At 53.0% G+C, this 21,597-nt stretch overlaps 1 protein-coding gene across 1 annotated transcript in view; it reads right to left on the reverse strand.

The window, feature by feature from the left end:
- Nucleotides 1–21,597, reverse strand: part of LOC147092842 (neurexin-2-like) — a 1,315,750-nt gene that overhangs the window by 169,887 nt on the left and 1,124,266 nt on the right. The window contains exons 11-12 of the mRNA XM_085975700.1: nt 21,377–21,403; nt 4,914–5,033 (exon numbers count right to left, since the gene is read on the reverse strand). Coding sequence (XP_085831826.1) covers nt 4,914–5,033; nt 21,377–21,403 — 147 coding nt within the window. The remainder of the gene's footprint in view (nt 1–4,913; nt 5,034–21,376; nt 21,404–21,597) is intronic.

A 21,597-nucleotide genomic window follows, 5' to 3' on the forward strand; every position in this document is an offset into this window, starting at 1 on the left:
TCGGAGGGGCAGTACTGAGGGAGTGCCGCACTGTTGGAGTTGCTGCCTTTCAGATGAGACGTTAAACCGAGGCCCCGTCTGCTCTCTCAGGTGGATGTAAAAGATCCCACGGCCACTATTGGAAGAAGAGCAGGGGGGGTTCTCCCTGGTGTCCTGGGGCCAATGTTTATCCCTCAACCAACATAACAAAAACAGATGATCTGGTCATTTTCACATTGCTGTTTGTGGGAGCTTGCTGTGCGTAAATTGGCTGCCTCGTTTCCTACATTGCAACAGTGACCACACTTCAAAAAGTACTTCATTGGCTGTGAAGCGCTTTGGGCTGTCGTGAGGTTGTGAAAGGCGTGATATAATTGCAAGTCTTTCTTTCTTTCTATTCAAGACAGAGATCGATAGATTTTGGAACATGAAGGGAATCGAGGGATATGGGGACAGGGCGGTGAATGAGGTTGAAGATCAGCCATGATCTTGTTGAATGGAGGAGCAGGCTCGAGGGGCCGTATGGCCGACTCCTGCTCCTAACTCTTATGTTCTTGAGTTCCTGAAAGTGCTGACTCTCCACCAACCACTGGACAAACACGCACTCATCAGCCGTGATGACTGGATAGCAGTCAGGAGCAGGAACCCTGGCTGACCGCTCCCCTCGCTACGCCAGGCCCAATGTAGCCCCCAACCGAGATCAGTTAGCAGCCCGCTTTACAGAACACCTCCATTGAGTCCATAAGCATGACCCCGAGCTTCCGGTCGCCTGTCACTTGGATTCTCCGCTCCACTCCCACTCTGACCTCTCCGGCCTCGGCCTCCTACACTGTTCCAACGAAACTCAACGTAAGCCCGAGGAACAGCACCTCATCTTTCCATTAGGCACTTTACAGCCTTCTGGACTCAACATCGAGTTCAACAATTTCAGACCATAACCTCGGCCCCCATCTTTTCAGACAGCAGCTGGCGATCATCCTGCCATTGCCATTTACACCTCCTCCAGACCCATCTTGTGTTTCTGTACTTGTCGCATTACCATCTCCTTTAGCCTCGCACCATCATCCCTTGTCATTTAACCTCTCCTGCCTTCCAGCCTATCACAGACCTTCCCTTGTGTTCTTTCCTCCCCTCCCCCCTTTCCCTGCCCTCTACACTTGCTTAAAAACCTGTGAGATCTCCAACTTCTTCCAGTTCTGACGAAGGGTCACGGACCTGAAACAATGGCCCAGTAATTCCTCTCCCAACGCGTGAGTAAGGATGGGGTACTCACGCGTGTGCCCGGAGGAATTGCCGGTTTCCAGCATGCACAGCGCATGCGCTGAAAATCGGCTTTTCCTGTCCTCTGACCCAAGGGGTTAAGAGGCAGAACGCGCGCGACCGCACAGGCAGCGCGTGCGCAGTGAAATTCCTTTTTTTTCCCCAGAGTTGCGCGTGTGTAAAGGCCTCCGGTCTTTACGCATTGAAAAACCACACGTAAGTACTTCGTTTTTCAGGTAAGTGGGCTTTTAGTACAATTGAGAAAAAAAAATTTCCACAGGTTTGTTATTTTTAAAGAACTTACAGTAAGGTAAGTTTAGTTTTAGCCCCGATTTTTTATATAATTTTTTTTTTCAAATTTTAAAATTATTGTTTAAAATAATTTTTCAGAGTTCTTTATTGTTCATTTAAGTAGAGTCATAGAGTCATAGAGTAATACAGCACGGATAGAGGCCCTTCGGCCCATCGTGACCGCGCCGGCCATCAAGCCCTGTCGAATCTAATCCCATATTCCAGCATTTGGTCCGTAGCCTTGTATGCTATGGCATTTCAAGTGCACATCCAAATGCTTCTTAAATGTTGTGAGGGTTCCTGCCTCCACAACCCTTTCAGGCAGTGAGTTCCAGACTCCAACCACCCTCTGGGTGAAAAAGTTCTTTCTCAAATCCCCTCTAAACCTCCCGCCCTTTACCTTGAATCTATGCCCCCTAGTTATTGACCCCTCTACTAAGGGAAAAAGCTCCTCAGCATCCATCCTATCTATGCCCCTCATAATTTTGTACACCTCAATCATGTCCCCCCTCAGCCTCCTCTGCTCCAAGGAAAACAAACCCAATCTGCCCAGTCTCTCTTCATAGCCGAAGCGCTCCAGCCCTGGTAACATCCTGGTGAATCTCCTCTGCACCCTCTCTAACGCGATCACATCCTTCCTGTAGTGTGGCGACCAGAACTGCACACAGTATTCCAGCTGTGGCCTAACCAGTGTTTTATACAGCTCCATCATAACCTCCTTGCTCTTATATTCAATGCCTCGGCTAATGAAGGCAAGTATCCCATATGCCTTTTTTACCACCTTATCCACCTGTTCCGCCGCCTTCAGGGATCTGTGTACTTGCACGCCCAGATCCCTCTGACCCTCCGTCTTGCCTAGGGTCTTTCCATTCATTGTGTATTCCTTTGCCTTGTTAGTCCCCCCAAAGTGCATCACCTCGCACTTTTCCGGGTTAAATTCCATTTGCCACTGTTCCGCCCATCTGACCAACCCATCTATATCGTCCTGCAGACTGAGGCTACCCTCCTCGCTATTTACCACCCTACCAATTTTTGTATCATCCGCGAACTTACTGATCATACCCTTTACATTCATATCCAAGTCATTAATGTAGACCACAAACAGCAAGGGACCCAGCACCGATCCCTGTGGTACCCCACTGGCCACAGGCTTCCAGTCACAAAAACAACCTTCGACCATCACCCTCTGCCTTCTGCCACTAAGCCAGTTTTGTATCCAATGTGCCAAGGCACCCTGGATTCCATGGGCTCTTACCTTCTTGACCAGTCTCCTGTGCAGGACTTTATCGAAGGCCTTACTGAAATCCATGTATACCACATCCACTGCGTTACCCTCATCCACACACCTAGTCACCCCCTCAAAAAATTCAATCAAATTAGTCAGACATGATCTTCCCTTGACAAAGCCATGTTGACTATCCCTGATTAATCCTTGCCTCTCCAAGTGGAGACAAATTTTGTCCCTCAGGATTTTTTCCAATAATTTTCCTACCACTGATGTTAGGCTCACTGGCCTGTAGTTCCCCGGTTTTTCCCTACTCCCCTTCTTGAATAATGGTACTACATTAGCGGTTCTCCAGTCCTCTGGCACATCCCCTGTGGCCAGAGAGGTCCTGAATATATGTGTTAGAGCCCCCGCAATCTCCTCCTTTGCCTCACACAGCAGCCTGGGATACATTTCATCCGGGCCTGGGGATTTATCCATTTTTAGGCCAGCTAAAACCGCCAATACCTCCTCCCTCTCGATGTTAATATGTTCGAGCATATCACAGTCCCCCCGCCCTATTTCTATGTCTACATCGTCCTTCTCCATAGTGAAAACAGATGCAAAAAATTCATTTAGAACCCCTCCTACATCTTCCGGCTCCACACACAGTAGTGCAATGTTTTTTTAAATTTTCTTTCAGGTTTAAGTAGTGTTTTGGGGCCAGGAGTGTTCATGAGTTTGACAGCTCTTACTATCAAACTCATGAATGAAGTTTCCCCTCCCCTGATTGGCTGCACAGTGCTCACCTGATCCCAGCCGGCACATCGCACTAACTCGCCGCTGGATCAGGTAAGCACATCGCGCCGACATCTGAACCGGGCCTGTGACAGGAAATGCAAGCAGGCCCGGGCTTCAGATGTCGACGCGCCGGGTGAGTGCAGATCGGGGGCTTGCACGCGCGGCAAGCACCCGATCCTAATTTCAGGGCCATTAACTCTGTTTCTCTCTCTGCAGATGCTGCCCTGGCCTGCTGCACTCTGTTTTTATTTCCGATTTCCAGGGCTGGCTTTTTGTACCAGTCAACTCGACACAGGTCAGGGCCACAGAGGAGCAGATTGCTGTTCTGTTCGACTTTTTTAAAATTCATTTATGGGATCAGGCGTCGCTGGCATTGCCAACATGTATTGCCCATCCTAGTTGCCCCTTGAGAAGGTGGTGGTGAGCCACCTTCTTGAACCGCTGCAGTCCGTGTGGTGAAGGTGCTCCCACAGTGCTGTTAGGGAGGGAGTTCCAGGATTTTGACCCAGCCACGATGAAGGAACGGCCGATATACTTCCAAGTCAGGATGGTGTGTGACTTGGAGGGGAACTTGGAGGTGGTGGTGTTCCCATGAACCTGCTGCCCTTGTCCTTCTAGGTGGAAGAGGTCGTGAGTTTGGGAGGTGCTGCCGAAGAAGCCTTGGCGAGTTGCTGCAGTGCATCTTGTAGATGGTGCACACTGCAGCCACGGTGCGCCGGTGGTGGAGGGAGTGAATGTTTAAGGTGGTGGATGGGGTGCTAATCAAGCGGGCTGCTTTGTCCTGGATGGTGTCGAGCTTCTTGAGTGTTGTTGGAGCTGCACTCATCCAGGCAAGTGGAGAGTATTCCATCACACTCCTGACTTGTGCCTTGTAGATGGTGGAAAGGCTTTGGGGAGTCAGGAGGTGAGACACTTGATGCAGAATACCCAGCCTCTGACCTGCTCTTGTTACCACAGTATTTATGTGGCTGGTCCAGTTAAGTTTCTGGTCAATGGTGACCCCCAGGATGTTGATAGTGGGGGATTCGGCGATGGTAATGCTGTTGAATGTCAAGGGGAGGTGGTTCGATGCTCGCTTGTTGGAGATAGTCATTGCCTGGCACTTGTGTGGCGCGAATGTTACCTGCCACTTATCAGCCCAAGCCTGAACGTCATCCAGGTTTTGTTGCATGCAGGCATGGACTGCTTCATTATCTGTGGAGTTGTGAATGGTGCTGAACACTGTGCACTCATCAGCGAACATCCCCATTTCTGACCTTATGTTATTGATAAAGCAACTGAAGATGGTTGGGCCTAGGACACTGCCCTGCGATAATGCTCACGCGCGTTCAACCCCCGGGGCAATGACCAACGCTCCGGACCAAACCGGAAGGCCTACCTTCCACGGTGATGTTGTCCACAGACAGCTGCAAGCCCTTCCCTCGGCGGACCACCCGAACAGTGTGCCAGTCGTTGTCATTAATCTTCTGTCCTGCGTACAGCATTTCAGGCCCTTTGCCTGTGTTACAACAGGTGGAACAGGCATTAGAACAAAAAAACAAGACACACACACACAGACAGACAGACAGATAGATGAGGACTACCAGGCCTGAGGAAGAGAGAGGGAAAAAAAAAACACAGGTCAACAGTCCAATTGACTCACAATCAACCCGCTTCGTAAAAGCAGTCACAGATTTATGACAAAGGGGAGTTTGGCTGGACCTGTTGTGCGGTGGTCCCATTTATCGAACCATAAGATCACAGCTCATGGTGTCTACACAGCTTCGAGGGGTCTCCTATTCCGTCCAGACCAGAACACGCCTTTTTCTGCTCATCAAGTGCCGGTTTATTAGCCGTATATTGTCGCGGGTCCTCTTGCAACTGAGTCGCGCCTCCCGTAACAGGTCCTTATTGGCTTTGCAGGGATGGCTGTAATAGATTCCCTGTGTTGGGGGGTCCTATTGAAATTGCGGGCTTCAATACAACAGTATTGCGCGTGGGAGCCTCTTTGGGGTAATAGACAGGGCCAAAAAAAAAAGCCTCGTAACTCTCCTCCCTCCCCTCAAGTCTCGCCGAAGTGGCCAACCGACAGCAGCTTGCATGGTGCAAGAGTCTCACAGAATCACAGAAACCTCACAGTGCAGATAGAGGCCATTTCGGCCCATCGAGCCTGCACCGACACATATCCCACCCGATCCCCGTAACCCCTACACCAACACATATCCCACCCTATCCCCGTAACCCCACGTATTTAATCCCCCTAACACTAAGGGTCAATTTATCATAGCCAATCAACCTAACCCGCACATCTTTGGACTGTGGGAGGAAACCGGAACACCCGGAGGAAACCCACGCAAACACGGGGAGAATGTGCAAACTCCACACAGTCGCCCGAGGCCGGATTCGAACGCGGGTCCCTGGCGCTGTGAGGCAACAGTGCTAACCACTATGCCACCGTGCTGCCCCTCGACAAGACACAAGTCTTTCTTCCTTTTCCTTGTTGGAAGTTTGCCATTTTATTCCCCCCCCCCAGATCGTGGTCTAGCATCTCCACCAGGGAGAGATCTAACCTGATGGTGCCCACCGTCTGCTGGCCCAAGTTGGCACATTGTTAGAAGCTGTGAGCTACCATTCAGGCAGGGTCGTTCCACCTGAATTTTCCTGGCCACGGTTTGAAAACAGTAGAAATTAAAAAAAATAAAATCAAACCTACAAGGCAAATGGAATGTTGGCCTTTATTGCGAGGAGGTTGGCGTATAAGGGTAAGGAAGTCTTGCTACAATTATATAGGGCCCTGGTGAGACCACACCTGGAGTACTGTGTACAGTTTTGGTCTCCTTACCTAAGGAAGGATATACTTGCCATAGAGGGAGTGCAATGAAGGTTCACCAGACTGGTTCCTGGGATGGGGGGATTGTCCTATGAGGAGAGATTGAGTAGACTGGGCCTATATTCTCCAGAGTTTAGAAGAATGAGAGGTGATCTCATAGAAACATACAAAATTCTTACAGGGCTTGACAGGGTAGATGTTGGGAGGATGTTTACCCCTGGCTGGGGAGTCTAGAACCAGGGGTCACAGTCTCAGAATAAGGGGTCAGCCATTTAGGACTGAGATGAGGAGGAATTTCTTCACTCAGAGGGCGGTGAATCTTTGGAATTCTCTACCCCAGAGGGCTGTGGATGCTCAGTCGTTGAGTGTATTCAAGGCTGAGATCGATAGATTTTTGGACTCTAGGGGAATCAAGGGATATGGGGATCGGGCGGGAAGGTGGAGTTGAGGTCGATGATCAGCCATGATCTTACTGAACGGTGGAGCAGGCTCGAGGGGCCGTATGGCCGACTCCTGCTCCTAATTGTTATGGAATGGGAGGAGGATCATCCATTGACCAGTGATAAATGAAGAACAATGCATGGTGCTCAACAGCTGAAGCTGTTTGATGTGGGATCTGCTTTGGCCCTTCTGGCCAGTGCGCCAAGACGGTCATCACTGCCACCCCACGGTTGACTCGGGGGTCCTCACGGTCAGTCACTCCCAACCGCTGCCTTATCCAGGTCAGTGTTAACCTTGCTATGGAGAAAAAGGACACCGGCCTTTCGCCTCAGTAAGCCGTGTTGCCCACTTGCACTGGCAACGTGTGGTAACCTCTGTGCGAGAGACATCATTCCATTGGTACCAGGGCGCGGTCAAACACAAGCCCCCCCCGGGATCTATTGAGGAACGGTGCCCCGAACAGGTTAGAACAAAAACATCAATAAAAAGCTTCATGAAACAACGACGTCATTGGCCCACACCTTGTCAAGATCATTCTGCCAGTTTTGGAATCTCTCATTTTCTCTCTCTCTCTCTCTCTCTCCTCTCCCCAAACATGCCAACTCTTGCTAGAGTGTTACTGGCTGCAAGTCACCCACACGTGGGCAGAGGGCACCACAGTCAAGCCTCGTTCTCTCTCCCACTCTGACCTCTCCGTCCACGGGCTCCTACACTGTTCCAACGGAGCTCGACGAAAGCGCGATGAACAGCACCTCAAATTTCGATTAGGCACTTTACAGCCTTCCGGACTCAACATCGAGTTCAACACTTTCACATCATAACCTCGGCCCCTATTTTTGCAGATGGCAGCTGTTGCTGATGTTTCTGCCGTTCCCATTTCCACCTCCTTCTAGACCCACCTTTTGTTTCTTCACTTGTCCTATTACCATCTCCTTTCACCTCCCACCACCATCCCTTTTGGCATTTAATCTCTCCTGCCTTCCAGCCTATCACAGAACTTTCCTTTTGTTCTTTCTTCTCGCTGTATAAAAAAAACTGTTTCATGTCGCCTCCGGTTCTATTGCCATTGGAAACAGTTTCTCCTTATTTATTCTATCAAAACCCTTCATGATTTTGAACACCTCTACTAAATCTCCCCTTAACCTCTCTGCTCCAAGGAGAACAACCCCAACTTCTCCAGTGTCTCCACATAACTGAAGCCCCTCCACCCTGGTACCATTCTGGTCAATCTCCCCTTAACCTTCTCTGCTCCAAGGAGAACAACCCCAACTTCTCCAGCGTCTCCACATAACTGAAGCCCCTCCACCCTGGTACCATTCTGGTCAATCTCCCCTTAACCTTCTCTGCTCCAAGGAGAACAACCCCAGCTTCTTCAATCTCTCCACATAACTGAAGCCCCTCAACCCTGGTACTATTCTGGTCAATCTCCCCTTAACCTTCTCTGCTCCAAGGAGAACAACCCCAGTCTCTCCACGTAACTGAAGTCCCTCATCCCCTGGTACCATTCTGGTCAATCTCCCCTTAACCTTCTCTGCTCCAAGGAGAACAACCCCAGCTTCTTCAATCTCTCCACATAACTGAAGCCCCTCAACCCTGGTACTATTCTGGTCAATCTCCCCTTAACCTTCTCTGCTCCAAGGAGAACAACCCCAGCTTCTCCAGGCTCTCCACGTAACTGAAGTCCCTCATCCCCTGGTACCATTCTAGTAAATCTCTTCTGCACCCTCTCCAAAGCCTTCACGTCCGTCCTAAAGACATCTTCTTTCCTCCCAACCCTGGGCACCAAAGCCAATTAAAGCGGGGCAGACAGCCACCTCACAGAGATTACCTCCAGCATTGCTAGTTTATAAGACGCTAGTTGGCATTAATGCCTCTGAAGAGAGATATGACTCCTGATATGGACTCTCGAGAGGCTGAACTCACCATGACTCTTGCCGAAGGACATCCTTTGGCTTTTCCTCGCCACCCCCCACCCAACGAGATTGCCATTTGGAATATTGTTCGAGTCGTCCCTGGAGATTATTCCACAGCACAGCCAGCAGGAGGTGCTCAGCCTTGCTAACCACCAAAGATGGTTAGCTTAACAGGGAAGATGCAGGGAGGATGTTTCCCCTGGCTGGGGAGTCTAGAACTCAGGGGTCACAGTCTCAGAATAAGGGGTCGGCCATTTAGGACTGAGATGAGGAGGAATTTCTTCACTCAGAGGGTGGTGAATCTTTGGAATTCTCTACCCCAGAGGGCTGTGGAGGCTCAGTCGTTGAGTATATTCAAGGCTGAGATCGATAGATTTTTGGACTCTAGGGGAATCAAGGGATATGGGGATCGGGCGGGCAAGTGGCGATGAGGTCGATGATCAGCCATGATCTTATTGAATGGCGGAGCAGGCTCGAGGGGCCGAATGGCCAACTCCTGCTCCTATTTCTTATGTTCTAAAAGTGAAGTTCTCCAAGCCTAACAAGAAGCAGAGACTCCTCACGCACGTGAATAAATATCCACCGCATTGCCAGCAGGTTTCGAAACAGAGACCGCTGAAGCACTGTAAGGGGGAAGAGTTTAACTGGATGCAACGCTCAGGATTGTGATCCAGGGATGGCGTCAAATCCTGCCAGCCAATGGACTTCCCATCATGGCACTCCTTCGGAGGGCGACGCTCACCAGGGAGAGGAAGAAAAAAAAAACGGCAAGCCTTAAACTCTTCCTTCCTCAGCGCTGCTCGTGCGCATTTCCCAGTGTGTCAGCAACGGCACCGAAGGGCGCTGAAAGGGCCACAGCGCCGGAGGGGGCCGTTTGGCCCATCGCGCCTCCGCCGGCTTCTCGTGAAAGCGAAATCGCAGCGGCCACACTGTCATCGGAGGCTGCCTTTGAAGGTTCGTTTGGAAAAGGGGGGAGGGGGGGAATGAAAATACTGAAGACAACGTCCAAATTGTTCTCGAATGCGAGAAGGGAAGATAAACAGGAGGCACGTTAAACAGAAAAGGGTCGTCAACTCTGCAGCTCGAGCTGACAGCAGGTGGCGCTGCACAGAGGTACGATGGCAGAATGGTTCTGTTACTGGACTAATAATCCAGAGGCCTAGATGATCAAATGGACATGAGTTCAAAGCCCACCACAGCAGCTGGGGAATCTAAATTCAGTTAATTAAAAAAGCTTGCATCAGTAATGGTGACCATGACACTACCAGATTGTGGTAAAAATCCATCTGGTTCACTAATGTCCTTTAGGGCAGGAAATCTACCATCCTTACCCGGTCTGGCCGATATGAACGGTTGTCTTACGAGGAAAGGTTGAGCAGGTTGGGCCTATACTCAGTGGAGTTTAGAAGAATGAGAGGGGATCTTATTGAAACATATAAGATTCTGAAGGGTCTTGACAGGGTGGATGCAGAGAGGATGTTTCCCCTCGTGGGGGAATCTAGAACTAGGGGACATAGATTCAGGATAAGGGGTCGTCCATTTAAAACGGAGATGAGGAGGAATTTCTTCTCTCAGAGGGTCGTGAATCCGTGGAATTCTCTGCCCCAGAGAGCTGTGGAGGCGGAGACATTGAATATATTCAGGGCAGAGATAGACAGATATTTCAGCTACAGGGGAGTCAAGGATTGTGGGGAGAGAGCGGGAAAGTGGAGTTCAGGCCCAAATCAGATCAGCCATGATCTTATTGAATGGCGGGGCAGGCTCGAGGGGCCGAATGGCCTGCTGTGGCTCAGTTGGTAGCACACTTGCCTCTGAGTTAGAAGGTTGTGGGTTCAAGTCCCACTCCAGGGCCTTGAGCACATAAATCTAGGCTGATACTCACAGTGCCAGTACTGAGGGAGCGCCGCACTGTCGGAGGGGCAGTACTGAGGGAGCACAGCACTGTCGGAGGGGGCAGTACTGAGGGAGCACAGCACTGTCGGAGGGGGCAGTACTGAGGGAGCACCGCACTGTCGGAGGGGGCAGTACTGAGGGAGCGCCGCACTGTCGGAGGGCAGTACTGAGGGAGCACCGCACTGTCGGAGGGGCAGTACTGAGGGAGCACCACACTGTCGGAGGGGCAGTACTGAGGGAGCACCACACTGTCGGAGGGGCAGTACTGAGGGAGCGCCGCACTGTCGGAGGGCAGTACTGAGGGAGCACCGCACTGTTGGAGGGGCAGTACTGAGGGGCGCCGCACTGTCGGAGGGGCAGTACTGAGGAGCACAGCACTGTCGGAGGGGGCGGGTACTGAGGGAGCACGGCACTGTCGGAGGGGCAGTACTGAGGGGTGCGCCGCACTGTCGGAGGGCAGTACTGAGGGAGCACTGCACTGTTGGAGGGGCAATACTGAGGGTGCGCCGCACTGTCGGAGGGGCAGTACTGAGGGAGCGCCGCACTGTCGGAGGGGCAGTACTGAGGGAGTGCTGCACTGTCAGAGGAGCAGTACTGAGGGAGCACGGCACTGTCGGAAGGGGCAGTACTGAGGGAGCGCCGCACTGTTGGAGGGGCAGTACTGAGGGAGTGCCGCACTGTCAGAGGAGCAGTACTGAGGGAGCGCGGCACTGTCGGAGGGGCAGTACTGAGGGAGCGCCGCACTGTCAGAGGGGCAGTACTGAGGGAGCGCGGCACTGTCGGAGGGGCAGTACTGAGGGAGCGCCGCACTGTCGGAGGGTCAGTAATTGAGGGAGCGCCATACTGTCGGAGGGGCAGTGCTGAGGGAGCGCCGCACTGTCGGAGGGGCAGTACTGAGGGAGCGCCGCACTGTCGGAGGTGCCGTCTTTCGGATGAGACGTTAAACCGAGGCCCCGTCTGCTCTCTCAGGTGGATGTAAAAGATCCCACGGCCACTATTTCGAAGAAGAGCAGGGGAGTTCTCCCCGGTGTTCAGGGCCAATATATATCTCTGAGCCAACATCACTAAAACTGATGATCTGGTCATTATCACATTGCTGTTTGTGGGTGCTTGCTGTGCGCAAATTGGCTGCCGCGTTTCCCACATTCCAACAGTGGCCACACTCCAAAAAGTACCTCATTGGCTGTAAAGCGCTTTGGGACGTCCGGTGGTCGCTTTCTTATGTTCTTAAATGTGACTCCAGACCCACAGCAGCGTGGTTGACTCTTAATGGCCCCTCTGGAATGGCCTTGCGAGCCAGTCATTCACGAAGGTGGGTCACCACCACCTTCGCAAGGGGCGATTAGGGATGGGCAATAAATACTGGGCCTTGCCAGCGACGCCCACATCCCGTGAATGAATTTAAAAACAAACCACACAGGACCACCCCCTGTGACCGTGCTGACGGAGAGGGAGGTCCCCGCCCCACAGAGCGAGAGGGAGAGCGACCGCAGCACACCGCAACGGGAGCCCTGGTTGTACAGGAACGTGGATGGTGGCCTGGGGTTGGGGGGGGCGTGCGTCGTCCTCTTGCCATTTCGATTCGGGGCTGGGGAGGCTTCGACATCTGGGATCTGCTTTGCTGCAGAGCAAGATCCCGTGGGAAAAATAGTCAACGTCCGTGCAACACGAGACGCAGAGACACTTCCTTAAAACTAACAGGCCTCTGGGCGCCTGGCTTTAGGTTTGACAGGTCTTAGGGAGGACATCAGGTGGACCGTCCAATCGGCAGGTAGACAATGACAAGCAGGAGAACGGGAGGCCCTGCTGACCGTTAAGAATGGGCTTTAACCTTTTAATGGAAGTTGAGAGAGATGACGGAGGGAAGGATAGAGGGAGGAGGAAAGAGAGACAAGAGGAATTGGGGGAAGGACTAAGGTGGGAAGAGTAGAGTGAGTGAGTGGGAAAGAGGGGAGAGACAGAGACGGGGGGGGTGCGGGGTGGGGGACGAGGGGAAACAGAGAGAGAGTGAGATGGAACGAGAGCGAGTGAGATCAGTATAAACCTCAATTTTTCTGGTTACTTTCTTCCATAAAAACTTCAGGTCAGGATCTACATTCTGTCAACACGTAAGATTCTAAAAAACTTAATTAAACCGCTGCTACCGTGTGGGGATTGAAATTGCGAACGAACGGTGAAATGATAACGGACGGACTCCAAATGGAGGAAGTCAGCAGGGGTCCTTTGTTTGTGAGGACACAAAATGGAGGGGGGTCACTTTATTATGGTTATGTTTATGTTAATGTATTACAAGCCAAATGTATGTTGAATGTTTAAATGTCTTAATCTAAATGTACACTCTCGGGAGCCGCAAGCCTACATTTCGTTGTACTGCACTTGTGCACTAACAATGACAATAAAAGTTGATTTGATTTTGATTTGATATGGTCCTTTGTTTTTGTGAGAGCACATGGTCAGGAAGGAGAAACACCGGATGAAAGAGGAAGTCCCGCCCCCTACACACCTCGCAGGATTCATGGACGTGTCATGCCGAAGGAACTCCAATCAGGGAAGGTTGGGAGTGAAACTGACCTATCAGAGGGAGGTGGATGAAGAAATACGAGGGGGTGCCGGCAGGGAGGCACGATAAAGGAATGACCCAGAAGCGGGAAATTCAGAAGAGAGACAAAGAAAGCGGTCTGACTGGCCAGTCTATGTTTGCAACATACTACAGGAAACTCTTTTTTATCCGGCACCGACGGGACCGACGTGGTGCCGGTTCATCAAAAATTCCGGATAATTGAACGCTATAGTAAAAGATACGGAGAGCTGAGCGCTCCGTATAAAGCAACAAACCCTGTTGCTTAGCAACAGGTGCAGAACAATGGCCACAAGTTCCAAGCATCTCTGTAGCTTAGCAACAGCTGCAGCCACACCCGATTGCACAGCAACAGTTCGAGGAAGGCAAGTAATATGAAGTAAAACTTATCTGAACCGGGATTTCCGGTTATTTAGGTGCCAGTAAATCGAAAGTTTCCTGTACGTTTTCCAGACTGATCACCCCGGGACAAGAGTCTGCGTGAAAGTCGGACACGGAGCACAGATATTGCCAAAGGGGACTTTTATGTACGGTTGACTTGGGCGATGAATCGCCAGGGGTTAGCACATAAGTTGCTGGGAATACTTTCATGTACGTCTAGCTAGGCTGTGTAGCATATTGATCGCGAGGGTGCCTCTATGTCGTGCTTGAACCGTGGTTGGGGTTTTGAGTCTGTCTCAGGAACAATAAAAGGTTAAAGACAGAACCGGTGTGTCCGGTGTAATTTCTCAAGTCCGAACTCTATAACCTGTTGGTTGGGGCGAGGGGTAATTCCGCACAACCTACACCTATTTATTGAATTGACTGGGGGAGGGGCTCTGATACTGGGGAGGGGCTCTGATGCTGGGGGTGGAGCTCTGATACTGGGGAAGGGACCTAGATACTGGGGGAGGGGCTCTGATACGTGGAGGGGCTCTGATACTGGGGGAGGGGCTCTGATACAGGGGGAGGGGCCTAGATACTGGGGGTGGGGCTCTGATACTGGGGGCGGGGCTCTGATACTGGGGAGGGGCATTGATACTGGGGGAGGGGCCTAGATACTGGGGGAGGGGCTCTGATACTGGTGGAGGGGCCTAGATACTGGGGGTGGGGCTCTGATACTGGGGGAGGGGCTCTGATATTGGGGGAGGGGCTCTGATACTGGGGGAGGGGCTCTGATATTGGGGGAGGGGCTCTGATACTGGGGGAGGGGCTTTGATACAGGGGGAGGGGCTCTGATACTGGGGGAGGGGCTCTGATACTGGGGGAGGGGCTCTGATACTGGGGGTAGGGCTCTGATACTGGGGGAGGGGCTCTGATACTGGGGGAGGGGCTCTGATACTGGGGCGGGGCTCTGATACTGGGGGAGGAGCTCTGATACAGGGGGCCGGGCCTAGATACTGGGGGTGGGGCTCTGATACTGGGGGCGGGGCTCTGATACTGGGGAGGGGCATTGATACTGGGGGAGGGGCCTAGATACTGGGGGAGGGGCTCTGATACTGGGGAAGGGGCTCTGATACTGGGACGGGGCTCTGATACTGGGGGAGGGGCTCTGATACAGGGGCGGGGCCTAGATACTGGGGGTGGGGCTCTGATACTGTGGGGGGGCTCTGATACTGGGGGAGGGGCTCTGGTACTGGGGAGGGGCTCGGATACTGGGGGTGGGGCTCTGGTACTGGGGAGGGGCTCTGATACTGTGGGAGGGGCTCGGATACTGGGGAGGGGCTCTGATACTGGGGGAGGGGCCCTGATACTGGGGGGGGGCTCTGATACTGGGGGAGGGGCTCTGATACTGGGGGAGGGGCCCTGATACTGGGGGAGGGGCCCTGATACTGGGGGAGGGGCTCTGATACTGGGGGAGGGGCCCTGATACTGGGGGTGGGGCTCTGATACTGGGGGAGGGGCCCTGATACTGGGGGAGGGACCTGATGCTGGGGGTGGGGTTCTGATACTGGGGGAGGGGCCCTGATACTGGGGGGGGGGCTCTGATACTGGGGGAGGGACCTGATGCTGGGGGTGGGGTTCTGATACTGGGGCGGGGCTCTGATACTGGGGGGGGCTCTGATACTGGGGGAGGGACCTGATGCTGGGGGTGGGGCTCTGATACTGGGGGAGGGGCCCTGATACTGGGGGGGGCTCTGATACTGGGGGAGGGACCTGATGCTGGGGGTGGGGCTCTGATACTGGGGGAGGGGCTCTGGTACTGGGGAGGGGCTCTGATACTGTGGGAGGGGCTCGGATACTGGGGGAGGGGCTCTGGTACTGGGGAGGGGCTCTGATACTGTGGGAGGGGCTCTGATACTGGGGAGGGGCTCTGATACTGGGGGAGGGGCTCGGATACTGGGGGAGGGGCTCTGATACTGGGGGAGGGGCTCTGATACTGGGGGAGGGGCTCTGATACTGGGGGAGGGGCCCTGATACTGGGGGCAGGGCTCTGGTACTGGGGGAAGGGCTCTGATACTGGGGGAGGGGCTCGGATACTGGGGGCGGGGCTCTGATACTGGGGGCAGGGCTCTGATACTGGGGGAGGGGCTCTGATACTGGGGGAGGAGCTCTGATACTGGGGGAGCTCTGATACTGGGGGAGGGGCTCTGATACTGGGGGGGGCTCTGATACTGGGGGAGGGGCTCTGCTACTGGGGGAGGGGCTCGGATACTGGGGGAGGGGCTCGGATACTGGGGGAGGGGCTCTGACACTGGGGGAGGGGCTCTGCTACAGGGGGAGGGGCTCTGATACTGTGGGAGGGGCTCGGATACTGGGGGAAGGGCTCGGATACTGGGGGAGGGGCTCGGATACTGGGGGAGGGGCTCTGATACTGGGGGGGGGGCTCTGATACTGGGGAAGGGGCCCTGATACTGGGGGCAGGGCTCTGGTACTGGGGGAAGGGCTCTGATACTGGGGGAGGGGCTCTGATACTGGGGGAGGGGCTCTGATACTGGGGGAGGGGGCCTGATACTGGGGGCAGGGCTCTGGTACTGGGGGAAGGGCTCTGATACTGGGGGAGGGGCTCTGATACTGGGGGAGGGGCTCGGATACTGGGGGAGGGGCTCTGATACTGGGGGAGGGGCTCGGATACTGGGGGAGGGGCTCGGATACTGGGGAGGGGCTCTGATACTGGGGGAGGAGCTCTGATACTGGGGGAGGGGCTCTGATACTGGGGGAGGGGCTCTGATACTGGGGGAGGGGCTCTGATACTGGGGGAGGAGCTCTGATACTGGGGCGGGGCTCTGATACTGGGGAGGGGCTCTGATACTGTGGGAGGGGCTCGGATACTGGGGGAGGGCCTCTGATACTGGGGGAGGGGCTCTGATACTGGGGAGGGGCTCTGATACTGTGGGAGGGGCTCGGATACTGGGGGAGGGGCTCTGATATTGGGGGAGGGGCTCTGGTACTGGGGGAGGGGCTCTGATACTGGGGGCGGGGCTCTGATACTGGGGGTGGGGCTCTGATACTGGGGGAGGGGCCCTGATACTGGGGGAGGGGCTCTGATACTGGGGGAGGGACCTGATGCTGGGGGTGGGGCTCTGAGACTGGGGGAGGGGCTCTGATACTGGGGAGAGGCTCGGATACTGGGGGCGGGGCTCTGATACTGGGGGAGGGTCTCTGATACTATGGGCGGGGCTCGGATACTGGGGGAGGAGCTCTGATATTGGGGGAGGGGCCCTGATACTGGGGGAGGGGCTCTGATACTGGGGAGAGGCTCGGATACTGGGGGCGGGGCTCTGATACTGGGGGAGGGTCTCTGATACTATGGGCGGGGCTCGGATACTGGGGGAGGAGCTCTGATATTGGGGGAGGGGCAGAAACCCTTTAAAAGGGCGGGGGGAGTGGGACGAGCTGAAGTGCTCTTGCAGAGAACCAGCACGAGCTCAACGGGCCGAATGGCCTCCTTCTGTGCTGTAACCATTCTATGGCTCAGTTTGCTATGTTATTATCAGCCAGGCAAACGATGATTAAGTCTGCTTGAAGGATTGGTGAGGGAACTCGTTACAGGATCTGCAAAGAGGCAGGGGAATATCTGAGGTGGAGTCGGGGGTGGCGGGCGGTGTGGGGGGAGTGTCTTCAAATTCTGTCCCCTTCTTCAACCGTTAACCCTCAAACCAAGAAGAGGGCCGTCGCTGGAAGCATTGTGAGAAAGGCTGGCCTTAAAATATGCGTGAGCAATGCTTCCTCAGGTTCGGCACAATGCACACTGCCCTCTCGTGGCACTGAGGGCTGCTGCAATCCTGGTCGAATTTTCTGCCGGGCGAGTATTGGAGGAGCGACAGCATTCGCCGAGTTTACAGAGAGGCAGGAGCAGGATCGCTGGCCCGGTTCCTCCGTTGGTGAAATTCAGCCAACGCCTCAACGTTGCCTCCACGTATCGAGACACAGATATAAGTTGTGGGGGGGGGGGAAATCATTTTCCCACTAGTTTTAACAAAAGCAACTTCAGGTTAACCATTTCCAGTTTTTTCAGAAGCTTCCTGAGTCTGAAATAAAGTCAAACTTGGAATTAAGTTGTCGGCGCAGTAGCAGTAAGGGATTGACAAGGGTTCTCGGTTAATGAGAGGGCCGTAGAAATAAACGAGAGGTCCCAAGGGTTAAGTTACGAGGAGCGATTACACAAATTAGGGTTGTATTTCCTGAAATTTTGAAGGTTAAGGGGTGATTTAATGGAAGTTTTCAGGATATTAAGGGGAACTGATAGGGTAGAGAGAGAGAAACTATTTCCGCTGGTTGGGGAGTCTAGGACTAGGGGGCAGAGTCTAAAAATTAGAGCCAGACCTTTCAGGAGTGAAGTTAGGAAACACTTCTACACACAAAGGGTGGTAGAAGTTTGGAACTCTCTTCCGCCAACAGCAATTGATGCTCGATCAATTGTTAATGTTAAATCGGAGATTGATATATCTTTGTTAACCAAAGGTATTAAGGGATACGGGGCAAAGGCGGGTGGATGGAGTTAGGTCACAGATCAGCCATGATCTCATTGAATGGCGGAACAGGCTCGAGGGGCTGAATGGCCTCCTCCTGTTGCTACGCTCCTCTGTTCACAGTGAGCCAGAGAGTGTTTCCAGTGAGGGGCACGAAAGTGTTTTATTGAGGGACGGGAGAAGAGTTGAATCTGGCTGTGCAGGTAAACCCTCTCTCAACCTGCCCTATTCCCCATTTATCTCCGCAGACGCCTTCTTGCCCACTCACGAGGAATGAGACAGCCCGTGGGTGTCCTCGCCATCACTGGGCAACGGGTGAACGGTCCTGATACTCAGATCCGCACAAGTCCTTTGGACCCTGAGCAGCGTCAGCCTAGCGGTCGTAATGTGGATGTGCTGGCTGCTGACTGCAGGAGAAGGTCCGTGCGCAATGTGACCAATGACTGTAGAACGGAAGGACCTTCCCTTAACTCTCCTGCACCTTTTTACTGTAGATTAAAGGCATCCTGGAGGCTTTAGAAAAGGTCAAAGCACGACGTGGGTGTCTGTTGAGACCCCAACTTGCCCCAACGGCTGAACTCCGCCGCCCTCCTCCTCCGAGGAGAGAATAATGACTGCGGGATATTCCAATCAGATCGCCCTTACTGATAATGTGTCACCTACTCAGGCTCGTCTGAAAAGATTCCCTGCAAGGCCATCTGAGAGACTAGATAATTCAGGAGAAAAAAAAGCCTGTGTCGTTTTCTGGAACTGGCTGAAGGTGGCCACCTAAATGGCGGCGAGGCATTATATATTTTTCCACACACCGCCCCACCCCCCGCCCCCGTGAACCTGACAACTAGAGCCTGTGTTTAAAAAAAAGCGAGGAGTCATTAGAACGAGGAGGAATTAAAAGAGAAAGATCGGACGCGATTGTCCCCGGCAGTCACGAGTGGCCCGTGACAGGTCTTCGCTCAGTGCAGATGGACGCTCTGTCTGGGGGGGCTCGGGCAAGACGGCATTGTTTCGGTTGGCTTGGCAGGTCTTGCATAGAAACATAGAAGATAGGAGCAGGAGTAGGCCATTCGGCCCCTAGAGCCTGCTCCGCCATTTAATGAGATCATGGCTGATCATCCAAATTCAGTACCCTGTCCCTGCCTTCTCCCCATACCCCTTGATCCCTTTAGCCTTAAGAAATATATCTAACTCCTTCTTGAATATATTTAATGTATTGGCCTCAACTGCCTTCTGTGGTAGAGAATTCCACAGGTTCACCACTCTCTGGGTGAAGAAATTCCTCCTCATCTCAGTCCTAAATGGCTTACCCCTTATCCTTAGACTGTGACCCCTGGTTCCGGACTCCCCCTTGCGACCGTTATGCGGGAGGCTGCTGGAAGGGTCAGGAATTCCCCCCTCTCCCTCCCCCCCACTGCCACAAAAAAAATGAAGTGACGCCTTGACCTGAGATCCTGGGGCATTCCGCGCGTCCTCATGTCCCTTGGGGCTCTGCCACACGTTATCTATCTCAACGTCGGAGTGAATGCTCACCTGGAAGATCCCACACGGGACCAAAGCATGTTTCCTCATTCAAATATAAACGGTTGAAAACAAACAAAAAAACCACCATTAGCGGCTGACACAAATCTAACATTTCCAAAAACAAAATGGGTCCGCTCAGTTCCCTTTGAAGTTGAGGGGGGGGAAGAAAAAGAATTAAGGTAAACAGCAGACACATGCTCAACACTTACACGTGTGCGACCGACGGCGTTAAGACAATCGCAGTGATATTTAAACTCTATCCAGATTATTACCGACTGGATCCCGTTCTGTAATGGAACGCACGGGGCCAATTAAAGAGAGAAAACCCCCTTCTCCCAAGCAAAAGGTTGCTAACCTCCCAAGATCAGCAGTGGTCTCAGAGTCCCCGGTTGAAGGGGATCAGTTGATTTGAGTTATATCACGTTCCCCCTCTCTCTTACGGTGTAGTTGAGTTTGGTGCCTTGCAGGCTAAGATGATCTTCATGAGTGTGCTACAAGCACTGTATGACGTGATACCGCCCCATTGAGATATTCACACCCCCACAGGGCAACTGGTTCCCCTTGTCCTGCTCACAGGTGTTGACTCTTGCTGGGGTACGGTTCCTTGAGCCAATCCCAAGTGGTCGCTCTTCATCAGCGCCTGGCTAACTACTTTTCTTTCATTGATTCATTCCCCGTGATGTGGGCCTCGCTGGCAAAGGCCCAGCATTTATTGCCCGTCCCTAGTTGCCTCTTGAGAAGGTGGTGGTGAGCCGCCTTCTTGAACCACTGCAGACCGTGTGCTGTTCGTTAGGGAGGGAGTTCCAGGATTTTGACCCAGCGGCGATGAAGGAACGGCCGATATATTTCCAAGTCAGGATGGTGTGTGACTTGGAGGGGAACTTGGAGGTGGTGGTGTTCCCGTGCGCCTGCTGCCCTTGTCTTTCTAGGTGGAGGAGGTCGCGGGTTTGGGAGGTGCTGCCGAAGAAGCCTTGGCGAGTTGCTGCAGTGCATCTTGTAGATGGTACACACTGCAGCCACGGTGCGCCGGTGGGGGAGGGAGTGAATGTTTAAGGTGGGGGATGGGGTGCTGATCTAGCAGGCTGCAAGTCATGAGTGTGATGAAATACTCTCCACTTGCCTGGATGAGTGTAGCTCCAACAACACTCAAGAAGCTCGACACCATCAGTCAATCTTCTACTGCATCGCTAGTCCTGCTGCCTATAGCCCATGTTGACAATTATGTTTATTCTATGCAGTTTATATTTCAAGGGGAAGGACACCCATAAAACTATGGGCGAAACCAGCGCAGAGATTTAGCCAAAGAAGGTGTCCACATTACTTTATCATCCTTGCTTTGGTCCCACTTACAACCCTGGCCCTGGGCTGAGATACCAGTTGGGAGAGGACCTCTAAACCGTAACCCCCTGGAAGTCAACCCTCCTTTCAGGCTTGGAAACGAAAGCGGCGGTTGTTGACGAGAGAACGTTTGCGAGCGTCAAGCTGGAGTTGCGTCTAGCCGACTTGACTCAGTCCCATCCGCTCAAATCGGGGCTGTGCGCCTTATCCAAGGTGAAGAACAAGGGGACAAAAGATCAGAGATTGTGGTCAGGATTCCTTGGCCTCCAACCACTCAAGCCCCAATTACGTTGCAGTGTTAGAAGGTTTAGCCTTCTTAGTAGGACTGACCACCAAAAAAAAAGGGGTTTTCTCTCTTTAGCACTCCCCTTCCACTTTGCCCGTAAGGTAACAACCCACCTTTGGTTTTCCATTATAAAAACATAGAACAATAATGTATAAAGTTGAATGGTGACTTACTGGGATTACAGTTAGTCCTGACACAGTCTGGGGATGGAGGAAAACGATGAAGAGAAAAAAAACTGGATTTAAGTCCTTCAAGGTAATTTCTGCAGACATCCAATAATAATCACTGCCCACCCTTCCGGGGACAGACACGTGTCAAAGTGGCCATTTCACACCAGAGTTCGTAACCTTTCAGGAACACCATTCACTGCAGCATTCACAGACCTTGCTGACGT

The sequence above is a fragment of the Somniosus microcephalus genome, unplaced genomic scaffold, assembly GCF_052327205.1.
Source record: "Somniosus microcephalus isolate GS21.2 unplaced genomic scaffold, FLI_Smic_1.0 unresolved_chr2, whole genome shotgun sequence".
Taxonomy (NCBI): domain Eukaryota; kingdom Metazoa; phylum Chordata; class Chondrichthyes; order Squaliformes; family Somniosidae; genus Somniosus; species Somniosus microcephalus.